The 17250-nt window shown below is 44.7% G+C and overlaps 1 protein-coding gene across 1 annotated transcript in view; it reads left to right on the top strand.

Moving 5' to 3' along the window:
• Window positions 1–17250, top strand: part of CSGALNACT1 (chondroitin sulfate N-acetylgalactosaminyltransferase 1) — a 219466-nt gene that overhangs the window by 118389 nt on the left and 83827 nt on the right. The window contains exon 3 of the mRNA XM_045286851.1: window positions 586–1469. Coding sequence (XP_045142786.1) covers window positions 848–1469 — 622 coding nt within the window. The 5' untranslated portion in view covers window positions 586–847. The remainder of the gene's footprint in view (window positions 1–585; window positions 1470–17250) is intronic.

The following is a 17250-nucleotide window of genomic DNA, read 5'->3' as shown; positions in this document are numbered from 1 at the left end:
GGCATGCAGTGCCTGTGTTCTCTTCTGCTTACAACTGTCAAGTCTGTTTCCTTCCTTTTTCAGTCATCAAAATAATGTATGTTCCTGGTGGAACATTTACACGATACAGAAAAATACAGAGATGCAGAGAAATCACCCAGAGAAGTCTTGTTAACATTTTGGCACGCAGTGGCCCGCAACCACCCTGGGCTCCATCTTTGCAGGGTAGCACAATCATTAAAAGCTGCATCGGACACGCATTTGTGGTCGGTCATTCACAGACATGTGCCAACCTGAGGATGTTGGGGGTGTGTGTGTGTGTGTGTGTCCGTGTCACGGCTGAGGTCACAGGTGGCTGCTAAAATGCAGTGTTAGCAGGGAGTCCACTGAACGTAACTGACTGCATCGCCTGCTGCACTTTTCTCGATGTCCTTTGTTCTTTATTTGCATCACGTTGGAGACGCATGTGTTTGCATTGTGATTTGCAAACACGTGAAAACGTTGAACACATGAACACTGCACAGAGACCTGGTGGGAAAGCTATGGATGCTGCTGTCATGAGCTCATGTTGAATAACTGGTTTTGATCTTTTGTGTCTCCTCTCAGGGCCCCTCCTGCTGTCCACGGCCCATCGGGAAGGCTAGGATGGGAATTAATGAGGAGACCCACTGCCTCTGCTTTGCCAAGAGGGACAGCCGCGCCGGGCGGTGATTGGCTCCACGGGACAGGGGGACTGTCGAGGCAATGACTGGAAGGAGCGTTGGGCGTCCTGAGTGCGTGCTTTCTGGGATCTAGTCCGCAAGAGCCCTTGCGAGGGGCCCTGGCATTCTGGGATGTCGCCAGGCCTGGACGCATGGCGGATTCCTGAATGATGATGGTTCGCCGAGGGCTGCTGGCCTGGATTTCTCGGCTGGTGGTTTTGCTTGTGCTGCTGTGCTGTGCCATTTCCCTGCTCTACATGTTGGCGTGCACGCCGAAGGGCGACGAGGAGAAGCTGGGGCTGCCCCGGGCCAACGGCCCCACGGGGAAGGAGGGCTACCAGGCCGTCCTGCAGGAGTGGGAGGAGCAGCACCGCAACTACATCAGCAGCCTGAAGACGCAGATCGCGCAGCTCAAGGACGCGCTCCAGGAGCGCAGCGAGCAGCTCCGGACCGTGCGGGACCACGCGCGCGACCCTGCGCCGCGGGCCGCGCCCGAGACCGCCCCGGCCGACCTGCTGGCCTTCCTGCGCTCGCAGGTGGACAAGGCCGAGGTGCACGCCGGCGTCAAGCTGGCCACGGAGTACGCAGCAGTGCCCTTCGATAGCTTCACCCTGCAGAAGGTCTACCAGCTGGAGACGGGCCTGACTCGCCACCCCGAGGAGAAGCCGGTGAGGAAGGACAAGCGCGATGAGTTGGTGGAAGCCATCGAATCCGCCTTAGAGACCCTGAACAACCCCGCGGAGAGCAGCCCCATCCAGCGTACTTACACAGCCTCGGACTTCATCGAAGGTTGGCATGTCCGTGGGCACGGGTGGCAAGAGGAAGAAAGGCCCTGGAGGTGGTGGTGGTGGTTAGGTTCTTAGGTTCCAGCAGCAGGAGGCTGGGGGGTATGGCTGGGGGGAAGTTTTATGTGAACAGCACCCAAAGGTGCTGTTTCTATTGCTGTCTCATGGAACACAAAGTTATGGAATGGATCCTTTCATGGGTTCTCGGCAAAAGAAGGTAGAACTTCTTACCTTTTGTTTTTGTTTTCTAAGTGAAATAGAATAAATCAAACTATAAGCATAAAACTGAAACCTAAATATAATACGAAAGACAGTTTTAAGTGTGTCCTTTCACAGGTCCTTTTCCTAGTAACTGGCCCCAGTAATCAGGAGGTACCATGAAGAGAACGATGATATTGAACATATGCTATTATATATATAACATAAGCCAGGCACTGTTCTAGGAGCATCACCCTCATCCATTCATGTTCCCTTAGAATGGCCATCCGTGGGGGGTGAGGAAAAAAGGCGGTACAGATACATTTAGTACATGCCTGAGATCCGTCAGCTAGTGGTAGAACAGGATTTTAACCAAGAAGCCTGGCTCCAGACTCCGCCCATGGTCCAGTTTCTTGGAAGACTCTTCTGTATGCTTTTTATCAATTATCCCCTTGTTAGGTCCATCAGGTCCCACTTCAACCCTATGTACACGGAAGGAAACACTGCCCCGTCTTGTGCCGGTCCATCGTGCTGAGGGTCTTCCTCTTTTTGGATGACTCTGCCATTGTTCAACACCAACTCATAATTTGGGAGAGGAAGTCCCTTCAAGGTCATGCAGTTCTCCCAGCTCATTGCTGGATAGAATATGCTTCCACTTGCCCAGAAATGCAACTGTGTCCACCTCACCCCCTTCCCCACTGGGGTATGTAGCCACCAGCTCACTGGCATCCACGTTAAATAGATGCTCTTTAGTCATCTATAACCCCCTGTTGCTCTTCCTGTATGTTCACTTCGGGCATTTTCTTGCCTAGCACTTTTTCCACCTTATATATGAAGCATAAATTCTTACAATTTTAGTGTAATATCATGTTTTTAACATACCTGGAGCCAGGTAAATCTTTATAAAATGAAGCTTTCGGCATACAGGATTTTAAAATATATAACTCATTTATATGATGCCTTAAAAATGTCTAGCACATCGCCTCAGCCACTAGCTCATAGCAAGCACGGTGAGAGCTCAAACTAAAATGACGATGCAGCTGCACATACTATAATGTTCTACAGTCTAGGCAACATTTCCAACTACATGCTTACTCGCTGGCCCTGGGGAAAATCATTAAGCGTCATTACAAATAATAATAATCCTGGTTGCCACTCCCCCTGAAGTATGCTACCCAGCACTGTCCATGTACTGAGCAATTTCAGAAAAACTTGATTACAGGTCAGTTTCTGCAATTTGGAATAATATTTGTCCTTGTGATTTTCAGCCTCTACTCCCATTTGAAACCTGTCTGCTGGATGTGACTTCTTAGTGGTTAAGGCCAATATTTCTGAGCCAGCAGTGGCCCAGGCCTCTTGTCCCTCGGTTTAGTTGCCGGAGACGTGGCCTGCTTTCCTTCAGGGGTGCTCTCCTCCAACACACCAAATGCTGCTGAGCCTACTCTGACTCCAGGTGGCTCGTGCGTTAGGTAGAGCTTTGCGCCACAGGGTTTTCTTGCTTTCTTTTGTTTTATATCATTTTCTTGGTGGCTCATACAACTCTTATCACAATCCATCCATCTATTGTGTCAAGCACGTGTACATTTGTTGCCATCATCATTCTCAAAACATTTGCTTTCTACTTGAGCCCTTGGTATCAGCTCCTCATTTCCCCCCCTCCCTCCCCTACCTTCCCTCTTTCTCCCTTGAGAATTTATAAATTATTATTATTTCATGTCTTACGCTGACCAATGTCTCCCTTCACCCACTTTTCCATTGTCCATCCCCCTGGGAGGGGGTTATATGCCAGAGGGTTTTCAACAGATGGTATCTTTGGAAGTAGATTGCTGCGCCTGTCTTCCGAGTGCCTCTGGGTAGATTCAGTCCCCGACTTTTTGGTCAGTAGCTGAGCAGATGATCTGCCCGCACCACCCAAGGACTCACGTGATTGCTAACTCAAAGGGTAAAGGTTCCAGACCACTCAGAGGCCCCTCAGATGAAAAGCCTCAGGATCTTCTCGTAAGGAATTCCTATGTTAACTAGGTTGAAGGAGAAGGCAGTATGTAAGAGGCAGGGTAGCAAGCCATGAAGAAGGCAGGGAAGAGGGTGGCAGTTGAAGGAAACAGAGGTAAATGGCCTGCCATACACATCCTGCGGAGATGGCGACTATGAGCGGAGGTGTGGCTAAACTTACAGGCTGAACAGGTATGGAAAGGAAAGTGGGAATAAGGAAACCCACAAAATAAATACATAGCTTGACGGGATATTTCTAAATGTGTATTTACCTCTCCTGCAAATATAGGCATGACTGTAGTGGAGCATACAGGAGTCAAAGTTATGAAAACCTCTTAGATCTGAGCAGATACTGAAAGGAATGAGTTGCTGAGCATGAAGGCTTAGGACAATGGACTTGGGGGACCACAAGGTTAATTGGCATTAGGTAATCCACAATGACAGTGTTCTCATTTCTACTTCGGTGAGTAGCAAATGGGGTCTTAAACGCTAAAGTGCAACTATTGATCTTTCCCTGTCCAAAGGAGAGAAGAATAAAGAAAATCAGAGATGAATGGAAATTATTCGTTCAGTGGACTAATGGACCATGGGAAAACCAGATGGAGCCTGACTACCATAACCAGTTGTCTATCATAACCAGTTGCTTTAGCAGGCTCTGGATAGAGTGGGAGAAAAATGTAGGGGGGTGGGGGGAATGGGGATCAAAATAATAATAAAATAAAATATTTACTGGTCTGGTAGGGAGTGGTGGAACCCCTGACAAGAAGCTTGCAACCCTTTCAGGTCCGCAAATGAACCCCTGAGTCTTCATGGCTCCATTTGCAGCCCGACAGTAGATGAGTCTAAAGGGGAACAAGAACACAATGGAGATAAACTTTTTCATAATCAACCATTGGAGATCAAAATCTAAGGACAGAGTCCAAAGGGTTAGGAAAGAAAAGTAGAAATGAAACCAGAAAACGGGGGGGAGTGGGAAGCATATTATTTTGAGGGGATTACAATCCATGACATGAAATGAAATGTGTATGAATGATTGATTGAATGCTAAGGCATGTGATCTGTCTGCTTTGTAGACCTTCACCCAATTCACAATAGAAAGGAGGGGCTTTTTTAGAAAAAGAAGAATGAAACACAAAAATGAATAATAGTCAGCCATTGAAAAATCCCAAAAAGCACCCTATGTTCTTCTCTGACACATATAAGGTGCCAGAGTCAGAATCTGCTCAATGACACCTGGCTTTCTCATCAAAACGACATACGTCTTACATAGAGCACCTCGCCTGTATCTTAAGGCAGACAAATCCACACACCTTTCAAATTAGCTGCAAATCTAGTCAACTGTTCTCCTATGCTATGTAAATAAAGACGAGCACTTTAAATATGTTTACACAGATTTGACTATTACAGTCATCACACTTTATTTTATTGTTTTGGATTTAGCACAAAAGATTGCTGCAGCAATGCTTTCTGATCATAGAAAAGAGAGCTTATGAAAGAGTCTACCAGGCAGAGGAAGCTGCAAGAAGGCCAATTTAAGATCTGCGAAAGGAGTCATTTTCACCCAATTAAAAATGAAACGGAGGTGTGAGACCCAGGTCGGCCTTCTGGTCACTACCGAAATTCCGGCAGCCACAAGTTGAACTACTGACATTGAAGACCTCTTCTAATTCCTGCCCATGATTCTTGGCTCTACACCTAGTGATTGGTGAAGTAGGGAATTGGGGCATCTAATCTTAACTCTTTTCAATTATGAATTAGAGCAAGTGATGGAACAATATATGGGTGAAATATTTTTAAAATAATGCCTTTGTGTTTCTGAACCTTAGAGAGTGTTGCTGCTTTTGGTTGCAGTGATCCAAAAGATAGAGCCATTTAACATAAACATAGGGAAAGATTTTAGCTGAGAAGTGGGAGGGGTCCCTACTTTGAGAGCTCTAAAGAAGGGCACAAATTTAGTAAACCCTGAAGCAGCTTGATAAAGATGGGGATGCTTTGTGTTACATTTTTTAAAACCTCTAAGGTGCTTCCATTCTGATGTCAAGATTAGCACTAACTGTGAGGTAGCTAGCCTGATGAGATGTGGATGGTGACGCTGACCAAGGTGTTCACAAGTCTTGAGAGCTGGTTTCCCCATCAGTTCAACCAGAGGACTGATTGGGATGCCCTTCAAACCCAGGCCCAGCCCCAGGCCCAACCTTCTCGGGTCTGTCTTATCTGCAAAATAGATGTCCTTGTATCTGCTTTTTTGTCCATAGCTTTGCTGAGTGACAGTATCCAAGGGTTTTCTGCCACCGACTCTTCTGGGTGACCCAGGACAGGTCACTTACCCTCTGAGAGCTTCGTCTATAAAAGGAGGAGTTGAGATAAATTATGTAGAAATCTACTTTGACTGGGATCCCTTTGCCAAATTCTGCAACGCTGGTGGAGGGAGGATACCATATTGATGCCTATTGATGAACTCTATTGATTTAATTACTATCTATCCAAAACACAGAACAACTTTTTGTTCCATATCCCTTTCCTCAGATGTTTCCTTGACCCTGATTTTTACCTTGAATTTAAAAACCATCTAAATAAAGAGGCAAGATCCAATTGGTGCCTCAGGATGCCTGTTTATCTCCTCAAGGAAGCAGAGAATCCTTTTCTTTATGTTTATGGTTTCCTTATTTCTTTAATATAGAATGTACAGGCTCATAATTAAATCTGATAAACGACTCATCATTTGGCTTGGGTTCCATATTTGTAAATCTAGCTCTTGGACATGGCTTAATAGGATTCCATAAAGCCATTCAGCTTTCCTGGTTATTTCTTTGACCATCTGCCTCCGACCTTGTGAGAGCTTGGGAAGGATGTGCGTCTCCTCTCTCTCTGGGTTACTCTTCTGTCAGCAGCTTGTGCAGGGCCCCCTTCACTCTTGTCGGCGAGCTGGATGCCAAAGGACTTGCTTTGGGGGTGAAATAAACCAAGGCCTCCGAGATGTGCCTTAAAATTAGGGGACAGCATTGTAGCAGTATTTCTTCCAGTCCTTCGTCTCCTTTCTGCTCCCTTCTTTCGGAGCTCCAAGCACACGTGTGTTTCATTGTAGACACTGTCATACAGCTCTTGCATGTTGTATGTTTACGCTTTTTCTCATTGTGTTTGGGCCATTTCTATTGAACTGTCGTCAAGTGAATTCTTTCCTCAGCAGTGAGAATTCTACTTGTGAACCTATCAAAAGCATTCTTTATCTCCACTACTGTATTTATCATTTCAGTATTAGTACTATTTACTTCTGAAAATTTCTCTCTCTGCCGAAAGTACCCATCTGACCTTACATGTTATCAACTTTTCTCACTAGAGTCTATAATATAATACTCATAGCTATTTTCTAAATGATTTGGGGGCACATAATTAACAAATCCTAGAATTCAGTAGTTCATTCATTTTTAGGAAGAGTTGCGCAATCATCACCAGAATCAGTTTTAGAAGATTGTCTTCATTGGTATACTCATCATTTTAGCTCCCCATTTCCTCCCAACCTCCCTGTCTTACCCTCAGGGAACCATTAATACAGTTACTGTCATTATAGATTTATCTATACTGGATTTCAGATACAGAAAAACATTGACACAACAAAACAACAACAAAAACCTAACAATACCAAAATAAAGCAGAAAAACCTCAGTTGAAAAGAAAGCGGAAAATATTAAAAACTAGAATAAATTTAAAGTGGATCAAAAGGGGGATCAAATGATAAGATATTGCATTTTATCCCAGCAGTGTGTTCCATAATTGACTTTATAATGCTCTTTGCCCGATAATAGGGTTATTATTATTCACAACCCTCCCCTATGGTCTGAGGGGAGTCACTAGAGGCTTAATACATGTGTGGACCTTCCAAATGGATTTTGGGCTTCCACAGTCACACACAGCCTTCTGAAAACTGAGTGTTCACAATTTGAGCTCTGACACCATTCCCTCCTTTGGATTTGGATTATATTATTTACAATCCTTGCATCACAAAGGCTGGTATGCTTCTTCCGTGTGGACTTATTGACACCTCACTTAAATGGCTGTACTCATAGCTATTTTTAATTTCGTGTTCTATAATTCCAGCATCTGCAGCATACGTGAGCCTGATTCTGATGATTGATTTGTCTCTTAGATTTTCTCCTGCCTTTCCTATGTCTTACAATTTTGTCGAGAGCCAGACTTCTATTGTTGATGGGAGAGCTTGAGATAGATAGTGATTATTCTTGAAAGCTGGCTTGCTTATCCTTCTGTTAGTACTTTTGTGTCAGAGGTGCCACCAGGGTGGGCAGAGTGTGAGTTAATCTTTTCAGTATTGGGCTGATTTGGGGTTTGTTGTTGCTATGGATACTCTCAATGCACCATAAGCCCCAAATTCTCCTAGCAATACTTTGAGTTGAACTCAGCAATTTCAACCCTGAAACTTTGGCTCTATTTTTTGCATTTCCCTTCCAAGAGAGTCTCATTGCAGCTCTCCTTCCCTTCAGACTTTTCAAAACATGTTAGCTTAGCCGATCAGCACAGTGGGAATTAGGGCTTACCCAGTTTCTACAGCGTGGCAGCTTCACACTGTCTCGCCTGCCTAGTTCAACACTGGCTCTTCTTACCAATATCTGGCTCTACCTGCCCCCAGGTAAACAAGTACCCATGTCTCTTCTCTCCTTGCAGCAGTCTATCTGTTCATAAAAGCATTTGGAGTTAGTCCGGCTCTTTATTGTCGTATGCGACACTTCTTCCAGCCCACTCCACCCAGGAGTGGAAGTAGAAGTCTGAAGCCCCTTGTAAAAATTATAATTGAAAACGTATTATTTGCCCACTTTTTGTTCGGCAAATCGATAACCTCTTCTCACAACTTAGTCTCAACCACCATATAAAATCTAGCAATTTAAACGAACAGGGTTGCATTGACGCCCATTGATTTCCCGGAGGAGTGGCAGTGTTGTGGTCATGTCTCAAACTACAAGTCCATTAGAAAATTTCCATTCAGAAAACGCCTGAGATTCTAGGGTCTCTGCTCCAAACCACAGGTCCCCAAAGTGGTATTGTTCTGTAAAACCCTCTCTTATAACCATATTTCTATTTGCTTTTTAATGCTGTGAGTGTGGGCAGCTAGACTTCTTCTCTCAAGTGCTGTACCTGTATTATCGTCAGCAGTAAAAATGCTTCATGGTGGTGATTGATAGCTTGCATTTATATCCTTTATACACATTCCTTGTGGATGCTGCCTGAAACTGGTGGTGGTGAGAAATTCCTGTCTCTCTCAGTGCCAGAATAGGGGGTTATTATTTCCACCCCTGCCTTTCTTTTACGTTAGGTTATCTAGTGTGCCCACATAGGAGCTCTGGTGGCATAGTGGTTAGGGGTTGGGCTGCTAATCACAAGGTCCTCAATTTGAAACCACCAGCCACTCGGCAGGAGAAAGGCGGAGCTTTCGACTCCCATAGCGAGTTATAGGGGAAATTCACAGGGGCAGTTCCAGCCTGTCTTACTGGGTTGCTATGAGTCAGCATCAACTCGATGGCACTGAATTGAGTTGAATATTCCCATCACCTCCATTCCAGTATTGCTACGAGTCCTGTGTTAACGGAACTCGGTTGTATCAAGAAGATCGTGATGCGAGTGGGAAAGGTAGGATCTTATTTACCTCCTCACCCATCCTCCTCCTCCTTTCCCTCTCCCAGCCCCGTCTCAGGCTTGGAGATACCTGAGTGACTCAGATACCACCACTGGCTGCCCCTTCTCTTTACCACCGCTCGCCACTGCCACTCTTGGCCAGGACATCAAGCCATGACGTTAAGCCCCAGGAGGCTGTGCTCTGCCTTGGTCATTGTGCCATGTCCTCATCCCTGGACTTTGGTCTCCGTCCTCACCTCTGCTTCTTTCCCTTCTCTGCACCCATCCTCACCAGCTGATGATTGTGCCCTGTGGATGGAGTCACCACTTGGCGGCCCTTTATTCCTGATCCCCTGCTTATTCTGGGGTGAAGGGACACAGGGCCTGCTCTCATGGCCCCTTGTGGCAATGTTCTGACTTGTGAGGTTGTAACTGAATAAATTTCATAGTTACATGCTGGGTTAAATATAGGCAGTACTGTGACAGCATATGAATGCTGCCCACCACCTGTCTGTCAGTTTTCTGCACTGAGGTGGTTGATGTATCTCTATGTTGCTAAAAGCTATGCTATCAGTATTTCAAATGCCAGTAAGCCTAGCAATCTACTTCCAAAAATTAGCCAAAGAACATCCTACGGGTCAGAACAGGGTATCGCTGGACTGCATTTGTACATGCCAAAGATTTTGAAGAAGGGACATTTTGTTTCGTCATCCATAAGGTGTCCGTGAGTCAGAGCCGACGTGAGGACAGCTAAGTCTAGCAAGCAATGGGTTAAGGAGGTTTCTCTGGAGTGCTTTGGGTGCTGCACGACAACAGATAGTATTGTGTGTGCCCTCTGAATGACTCACGAATGAACTCCGGAACACAACTCCTTTGTGAACCGAGTGAGGGCCATCTCCTGGTGACTGCCTATCAGCGGCGGCCACTGTTTCTGTGCACCAAAAGTCAGAGTTGATCCGATTTGCTGGAGGAAGGGAGCATATGGATGTGGTGATGAGATTATTCTGACTGAAATCAAGAGACAGGGTCTGCAAAGCATCCGCTCTACCCTGCCCATCTGTTGCTGTTGGGCTCCTGATCCGAAGTCGGCCTCCACAGAGCGATGTGGGGCTGGTTCTGAACAGGGATGGCTGGGCTGATTCTGTTGTCCAGATGACGGTATCCCCGTGGGGGAAGCTCGAAGACCCGAGGTGGTGGAGGGATAAAGAACAAGAAGAGGGGCTCCAACCGTGCAAACTCTTCCCTTCCCCCTCTGTCTCCTGTTTCACGATGTGACTCAGAGGAAGGGAGGAAACCGACATGCCCCAATACCTTACAAGTCGATAGGATTTGGAGTGTTGCTGTTTGTTTTATCATTTACCATGGAAAATAGAACTTCGAGAGGTCCCTTCATCTGAAGGTTTTTGTATGGAAAATACTGACTGTAGAGAACAGAGCCAGAGAAAATTAAATTGCCGGAGGAGGTAATGAGGTTAGCTTGTTAAATGCTGAAGTAGATGTGTAATGGGACACAGTAAGATTTATGGTTTGAGATTTTTTTAATATGGAGATTTTGAAGGAAATGTATATAGCAAGCCAGGTTCATGTTGAACAGGCTTTATACAGATGATTGCCTGACACTGGCTCCACTTCTCGGTGTGTGAGCAGCATTCTTAGTATTGTCATTTTGGTTGTTCAGTTTCCATTCGTATAGCTTCCTTGGCACCCCCTTAACTTTTCCTCTTGGGTCTAGGATGAACGTTGACTGTTAGGTCTCATTTCGGTGATTGCTTAGAGGTGCACACTGTTCATGGGCTGTATTTATTTTAGAAGCCACTCTGTCTTTTGGGTTACAGGTGGCCTTCTGTGATGGTTTGAAATCCAAGTTTAAAAGCTATCCTAGGGCAATGGTCTCAAGGATTCCTCTAGTTTCTACCAATCTGACCATTTTTAAGGATTGTGGTGGTGTTGTATATTTTTTCTCATCCTAGCTGGGATCATCTACAGTGTCCATGATTGGGATGGTCACCATCTAGTGTTGTTGGTATCAGACTAGGTGAGACATTGTTCATGGAGACTGTTGGTCTACAGACTAGCTCCTTCTTTGGGTCTTTGACTTCTTTCCTTCTCTTTGTCTCCAGACACATAGAGACCGATCATTGTACAGATGGGCACTGACAAGCTTTTGAGACCCCTGAAGCTCCTCACAAATGAGGACCTACAACATGATCTTTATGAGTTGTTATACTACTGACTGACGCAAGTCGCCCGACCCTCACCCTAACACTTATCCTAACCCAATAACGAGTCCTTAAAGGTATTCGATTATGTCTAGGAAGCATCCACAGCTGTGCCCCATCTGTGTTCTATTGTACATGAGTATACATGTAGCAAACACAAACATGTACATCTATTTGCTACATAAACACATACACATGCGCTCCCGTATATGCATATGTGCTTTCTTTTACTTGCCTACATGTATACACAAGCATATATATCTACATGTGTAACCACACACATTTTTGTTATTGTGACTGTTATTAGGAGCCCTGGTGGCGTAGTGCTTAGGAGTTGGGCCCTAATCACTAGGTCAGCGCTCTGAGGGAGAAAGATGCGCTTTACACTCTTACAGAATCACAATCTCAGAACTTCACGGGGGCAGACCTACCCTGTTCCACAGGGTCGCGAGGAGTCAGAATTGACTCAATGCCAGTGAGTTTTTTGAGGTTGACTATTGCTGCAAAAATGTATATGTTATGGCTTTTGCTAAAGGTGTCCCTTACCTTGTGCACTTCTTAGTGTCCTCTTTTACCTTGGCCAAGTTGTGCTGGCATCATCCTTATTTTACATTGCCCTACCCATCACCCAAACTGACAACTGTCTACCCTTTAGAATATGGCAGCCACTGAAGAATGTTGCTTTCTGTATGTATACCTATTCTTGACTTTTTATTATAGTGAGATGATACAGTATTTGTTTCTTCGTGGTTGACTTCTTTAACTCAGTATGATGTCCTCCAGATTCATCCATGTTATGGTATATTCTTTATTGTTGCATAGTAGTCCATTTTATGTAGGTAGCACAGTTTGTTTAACCACTCATCTGCTGATGGACAGTCAGGTTGTTTCCATCTTTTTACTATTGTGACTAATACTGCAGTGAACATAGATGTGTACGTATCTGTTTGCGTCCAGTGTTTCTGTTCTCTAGGGTACGTGCCTAGGAGTGGGATTGCTAGACCATAGGGCATGTTTCTTTCTAACATTGTGAGGAAACACCATACCATTTTCCATAATGGTTGAGCCCATTTGCAAGCCCAACAGCAGTGGAACAAGATTCTAATCTCTGGTCAACCTCACCAACGTTTATTGTTTCCCCAAGATGAGTAGGTTATGCAGCAGGGTGCAGGCTCACATGCGAAGTACCAGAGGCTAAATGACAAGCCAGATGCAGGATATAGACTTAGCAGAAAGCAAACAAACTTTTGTACAGCACCCACTTATATTGGTATCGGGCCACATCCTGAAGGAGATCCCATCACGGGGGATTATTAGGTCTAAACTGCCAAACCAGGGAGACTCCTAGCCTAGTCAAGTTGATACAAAACCTTAGCCATCAAAATATTTTTACTAGGAAAAATAAAAGTATGTACCATAAGTTTGTTCCTAAATTATCTTCCAGCGACTTTAATGTTTTGGGCTTAATGGACTGAGATCTTTGCAGACTTGAATGTCCAGTGGATCTCCATGCTTCATTGTAAGCATCCTCTGTACTCACTGGACTGTCAGTACCGAGTCTGGATCACACTCAGACAGCCTCCCCATCCATCAGAAGCCCCAGAGCCCAGTGGCTAAGAAACCCAAATGCACAGATCATGGCAGCACAAGGTCTCCTATATTAAACACGTAGTGTTTTGAGGCAGTGAGACTACATGGACAAAACATGGAAGTAAGGTTTGTTAAAAGACTTAGAGGTGGCTAGGTGATTCTTGGGTATTAAATACACAAATAAAATAGTGCAATTGGGAAGACAGGGCATAAGAAGACAACAACCCTGAAGAAGCTATGGGCCAAAATTATACAAACCTTTTTCCTGTTATATACACATTCTACAAAGTATATGCATCGGTTGACCAAGTGTCTACCCTGGTTAGATTTCCTTCCTAAGTGGGTTGCTCTGATAGTGCAGAGGAGATCTTCAAAGGGGTTAATTAAGGATTTAACTGGCAGTTCCTTAATAAATTAAACAGAGTTAACATATAACCTCAAAATTCCCCTCTTAGGGTGTGTTAGTCCGGGTTGACTAGAGAAACAAATTCAGAGATATTCGTGTGTGTAAGAGAGAGCTTTATATCCAAGAACAATTAGATCAAGTCTACAAGTCTGATACTAGTTCATAAATTCCTCTTTAGACTAACGCAGCACATGCAATGATGCGCAATACAGGAAGATCACAGGTTGGTGGGTGGAAAGTCTTGTGTATCCAATGGTGGTGGAAGCATCTCCAGGGCTCTGGCTGCCACCAATCAGGCTCCATGTGGCTTGTCCATAGGAAGGTGAAGCAGAAAGAGAGTGTGCACTGCCCCTAGGGAGGAAGCGAAGTTCCCAGAATCCTCATGGGAAGGCCACATCTATAAGGAGGCATCAGACTGTGGCCTGTTTGACAGGCTAGACTCCACCCCTTCATTCTTAATATCCTCAAGTTGACATGAGGTTATGTAAGTAGCACGTAGGAATATACCCAAGAGAATGAAAAGCTCCACCCACAGAAAAATGTGTGCATGAATGTTCACAGCAGAATTATGTATAATGCATCAAAAGTGGAAACAACCCAAATGTTCATCAGTTGCTGGATGGATGAAAACAGTGGGATATATTTACACAATGGAAAATTATTTGGCTGTAAAAGAAAACAGGTACTAATACTGTGTGTTAGTGGCAGTTACACAATCTCCTGTCAACTTGTGAAGGGGTGGAATATAGCCAGTCAATCAAGTCAAAGCCAATGAGGCCTCTGTGTGGACAGGGCCTTCTCCTGAGGATTCTGGGAACTCCTGTCTTCCTTCCTGGAGGTGGGAGACATAGACTCTCTGCTTTTCTCCTTGCGAGACATTCCTGTTGACAAAAGCCACATGGAGTGAGCTGGAGGAGTCACAGGGAGACCCATGCCAGTGCGGTAATCCTTCCACTGCCACTGCATCCACAAGACTTTCTACCCACTGGCCTGTGATCTTCTTGCATTCAGCATCATTGCATGTGTTGCATGAGTCTGAAGAGGAATTTATAGACTAGTATCGGACAGGTGGGCTAACATCAGACATAAGGACTTGCTCTGGACTGGGCTGGGATGTTTTCTTAATACACAATTACTCGTTGATACAAAGTTCTCTATTACACACATATGAGTGTCTATGAATTTGTTTCTCTAGTCAACCGGACTAACACACTTGCTATAACATGGGTAGCCTTTAAAAACTTTGCAATAACTGAAGGAAACCAGGAGCAAAGGACTACATATTGTATGATTGCATTAGGAAGAAATGTCCAGAATAAGCAAATCTGTGGAGACAGAAAGTAGCTTCGTGGTTGCCCAGGGTTGCAGGTGGGGGAAAATCGGGGAAGAATGGGCATTGTCCACCAATGGGCCTGGCCTTTGGGGGAGAAGGATTGCACAACCCTGTGAGTATACTAATAGGAAAAAAGACCTGGGAGGGTATGCTCTCAGTGAATGTACACTGTGTGAATTATAGCCCAATAAATCTAGTTTTCAACCACTTGCCATCTATTACACAGCTTTAAAAATAGTTGAGCTAACTGGTGAAGTTTACCTGAACTTTAGCTGTTACTGTGAAAAAGCTAAACTAAACTAAACTCACTGCCGTCCAGTCAATGCTGACTCGTAGCGACCCTGCAGGACAGAGCAGGGCTGCACTTGAGGGTTTCTGAGACTGTAACTCTTTATGGGCATAGAAAGCCTCCTCTTCCTCCTGTGGAGTGACTAGTGGCTTAGAATTGCTAACTCAGCAGTTAGCAGTCTAGTGGCGAACTGACTACGCCACCAGGGCTCCTTATGTTATTTCAGTGAGATAGGAAAGGAGAAGGGAGGTCAAGATGTTCAACCCCATTGCCATTGAGTGGATTCCATCTCACAGAGACCCTAGGAGACAGAGTTGCACTGCTCCGTTGAACTTCCAAGGCTGTGAATTTTCCCTGAAGCTGACTGATGCATCTGTCTCCTATGGAGACCTCTGGGTTCCAGCCACCAGCCCTTCAGCAGTGGAGTGCTTCACCACTGTGCCACCAGGCCTCCTGGATGTATTCTGGAGAGTGTCATTCCGTAGGGTTAACCTTGGCACGCGGGGAATTTTCATCAATGTTTTCTCAAGTGTTTTGTGAAGCTGTGTGAGTGAATACACTTATTTTATCATGCATTTTTCAAGAAATAATCTAAGGCAGTTACAGTATGGATTGGGGTCAGCCCTTCCTTAGTCATGGAAGTGCTAAACCATGTCATCCTTTCTACGGAAGACACAAATGTGGATGTACACTTGGCAGGGGTGTCAGCATAGGCTGAAAGAAAGAAGATCTAAATTGTATTTTTTGTGTAAGACTTAAGTCAACAGAACAAAAGAGGAAAACTCTCTGTTTACATGCTTCTGATCATAGTCCACTGATTACCATAGAGATTAATTTCCAATTTGAGGAGGGAAAAAAAGCGTTTAAAACACACTCATTAGTCTGGTGCATGCCTCTGCTGGGTGAGCCTGAGGCCCAGGAGCAGGGCTAACAGATGAAGCAGCTATATGACCGCAGTGGGTGTGGAAGTGAAATATGGTATTATGAAGTAACTCTTTCCGTCCAAACCCAAATGAGACTCAGGTATCCGGCTTAAATAGGCCAAACTCGGCTCCCTTTGGCAAGCTGGATCCATGCTGGGTTGGTGGGCACAGAATACAGGCGCTGGGCATGGATGGCAGTTTGGGGTTCACACTCAGGCAGTAGGCAACAGACAGGAGATGCAATTTGGATCAGGAGACCAGGAGCACAGGGCAGTGTGCTGGGATTTGAATAGGCGAGTGGCTTTCCACACTGGGATCATTATTTACCCAGGCATAACTCCGGTGGGGTAGTAGGCAGCAGTTCAAACCCACCAGCTGCTTCACGTGAGAAAGCCAAGACTTTCTATTCTTTTAATAGTTCCAGCCTCAGAAACCCATAGGGGTAGTTTAACCCTGCCCTATAGGGTTGCTGTGAGTCAGAATCCACTCAATGGCGGTGAGCAATGCACAGCTGTTATATATTGGTTGATCTCAGGGATGAGGGCTGTCTGCTTTTCTAAAAGGAACTAAACTTTTCTTATATTGCTAGTATAAGTTACTAGTATTGTTACTTAAGCCTAGTAAATTTCTAGGCATTTTCCAAAAGATAGTTGTTAGTTGATACTTTCCTATAAGGCTACAGTATAAGCATATTAATCAATTTCAAGTTCATTGATGAATCTCCTCAAATTATGAATATGTTTATGGTCAACAAGCAAATAGAATTTGTTAATAATACAGACTATATGTTGGCCTTCCCCCCATGTTTAATGAACTCATTAATCTCTGTAGCCTCTAACCAAAAATTTAATTGCACTGAAATTCATGAGAAATTGCAGAATACGAGGCTAAATAAAAAGGTATTACAATGCAATCATAGAAATCTTTATTAAACAAAAGTACCACATTGTGAAGCTTTTTTGAGATATCCTTCATGTCTGTATCCTTGTGAAGGTGGTGTTGCCCTCCCTCTACCATTTTCCTGATGAATTCCCCTTTCTTCTATTTGCATTATGTCAAGAGGGCAGTTTGGCCTCCTCAAAGGACTTAAATTGCATGTCTTTCAAATGTTCATCTCATTCTGGGGCAAAAAGCAAAAAGAAGTCTGAGTTAATTGTGCCAGCCTGGCCAATAATCACATGTGAGGCTAATTGAAAGGCGGAGGGATAAATGG

The sequence above is a fragment of the Echinops telfairi genome, unplaced genomic scaffold (assembly GCF_000313985.2).
Source record: "Echinops telfairi isolate 266 unplaced genomic scaffold, ASM31398v2 ScPeMD7_9;HRSCAF=40, whole genome shotgun sequence".
NCBI classification, from domain to species: domain Eukaryota; kingdom Metazoa; phylum Chordata; class Mammalia; order Afrosoricida; family Tenrecidae; genus Echinops; species Echinops telfairi.
This window is presented reverse-complemented; position numbering and strand designations above follow the sequence as displayed.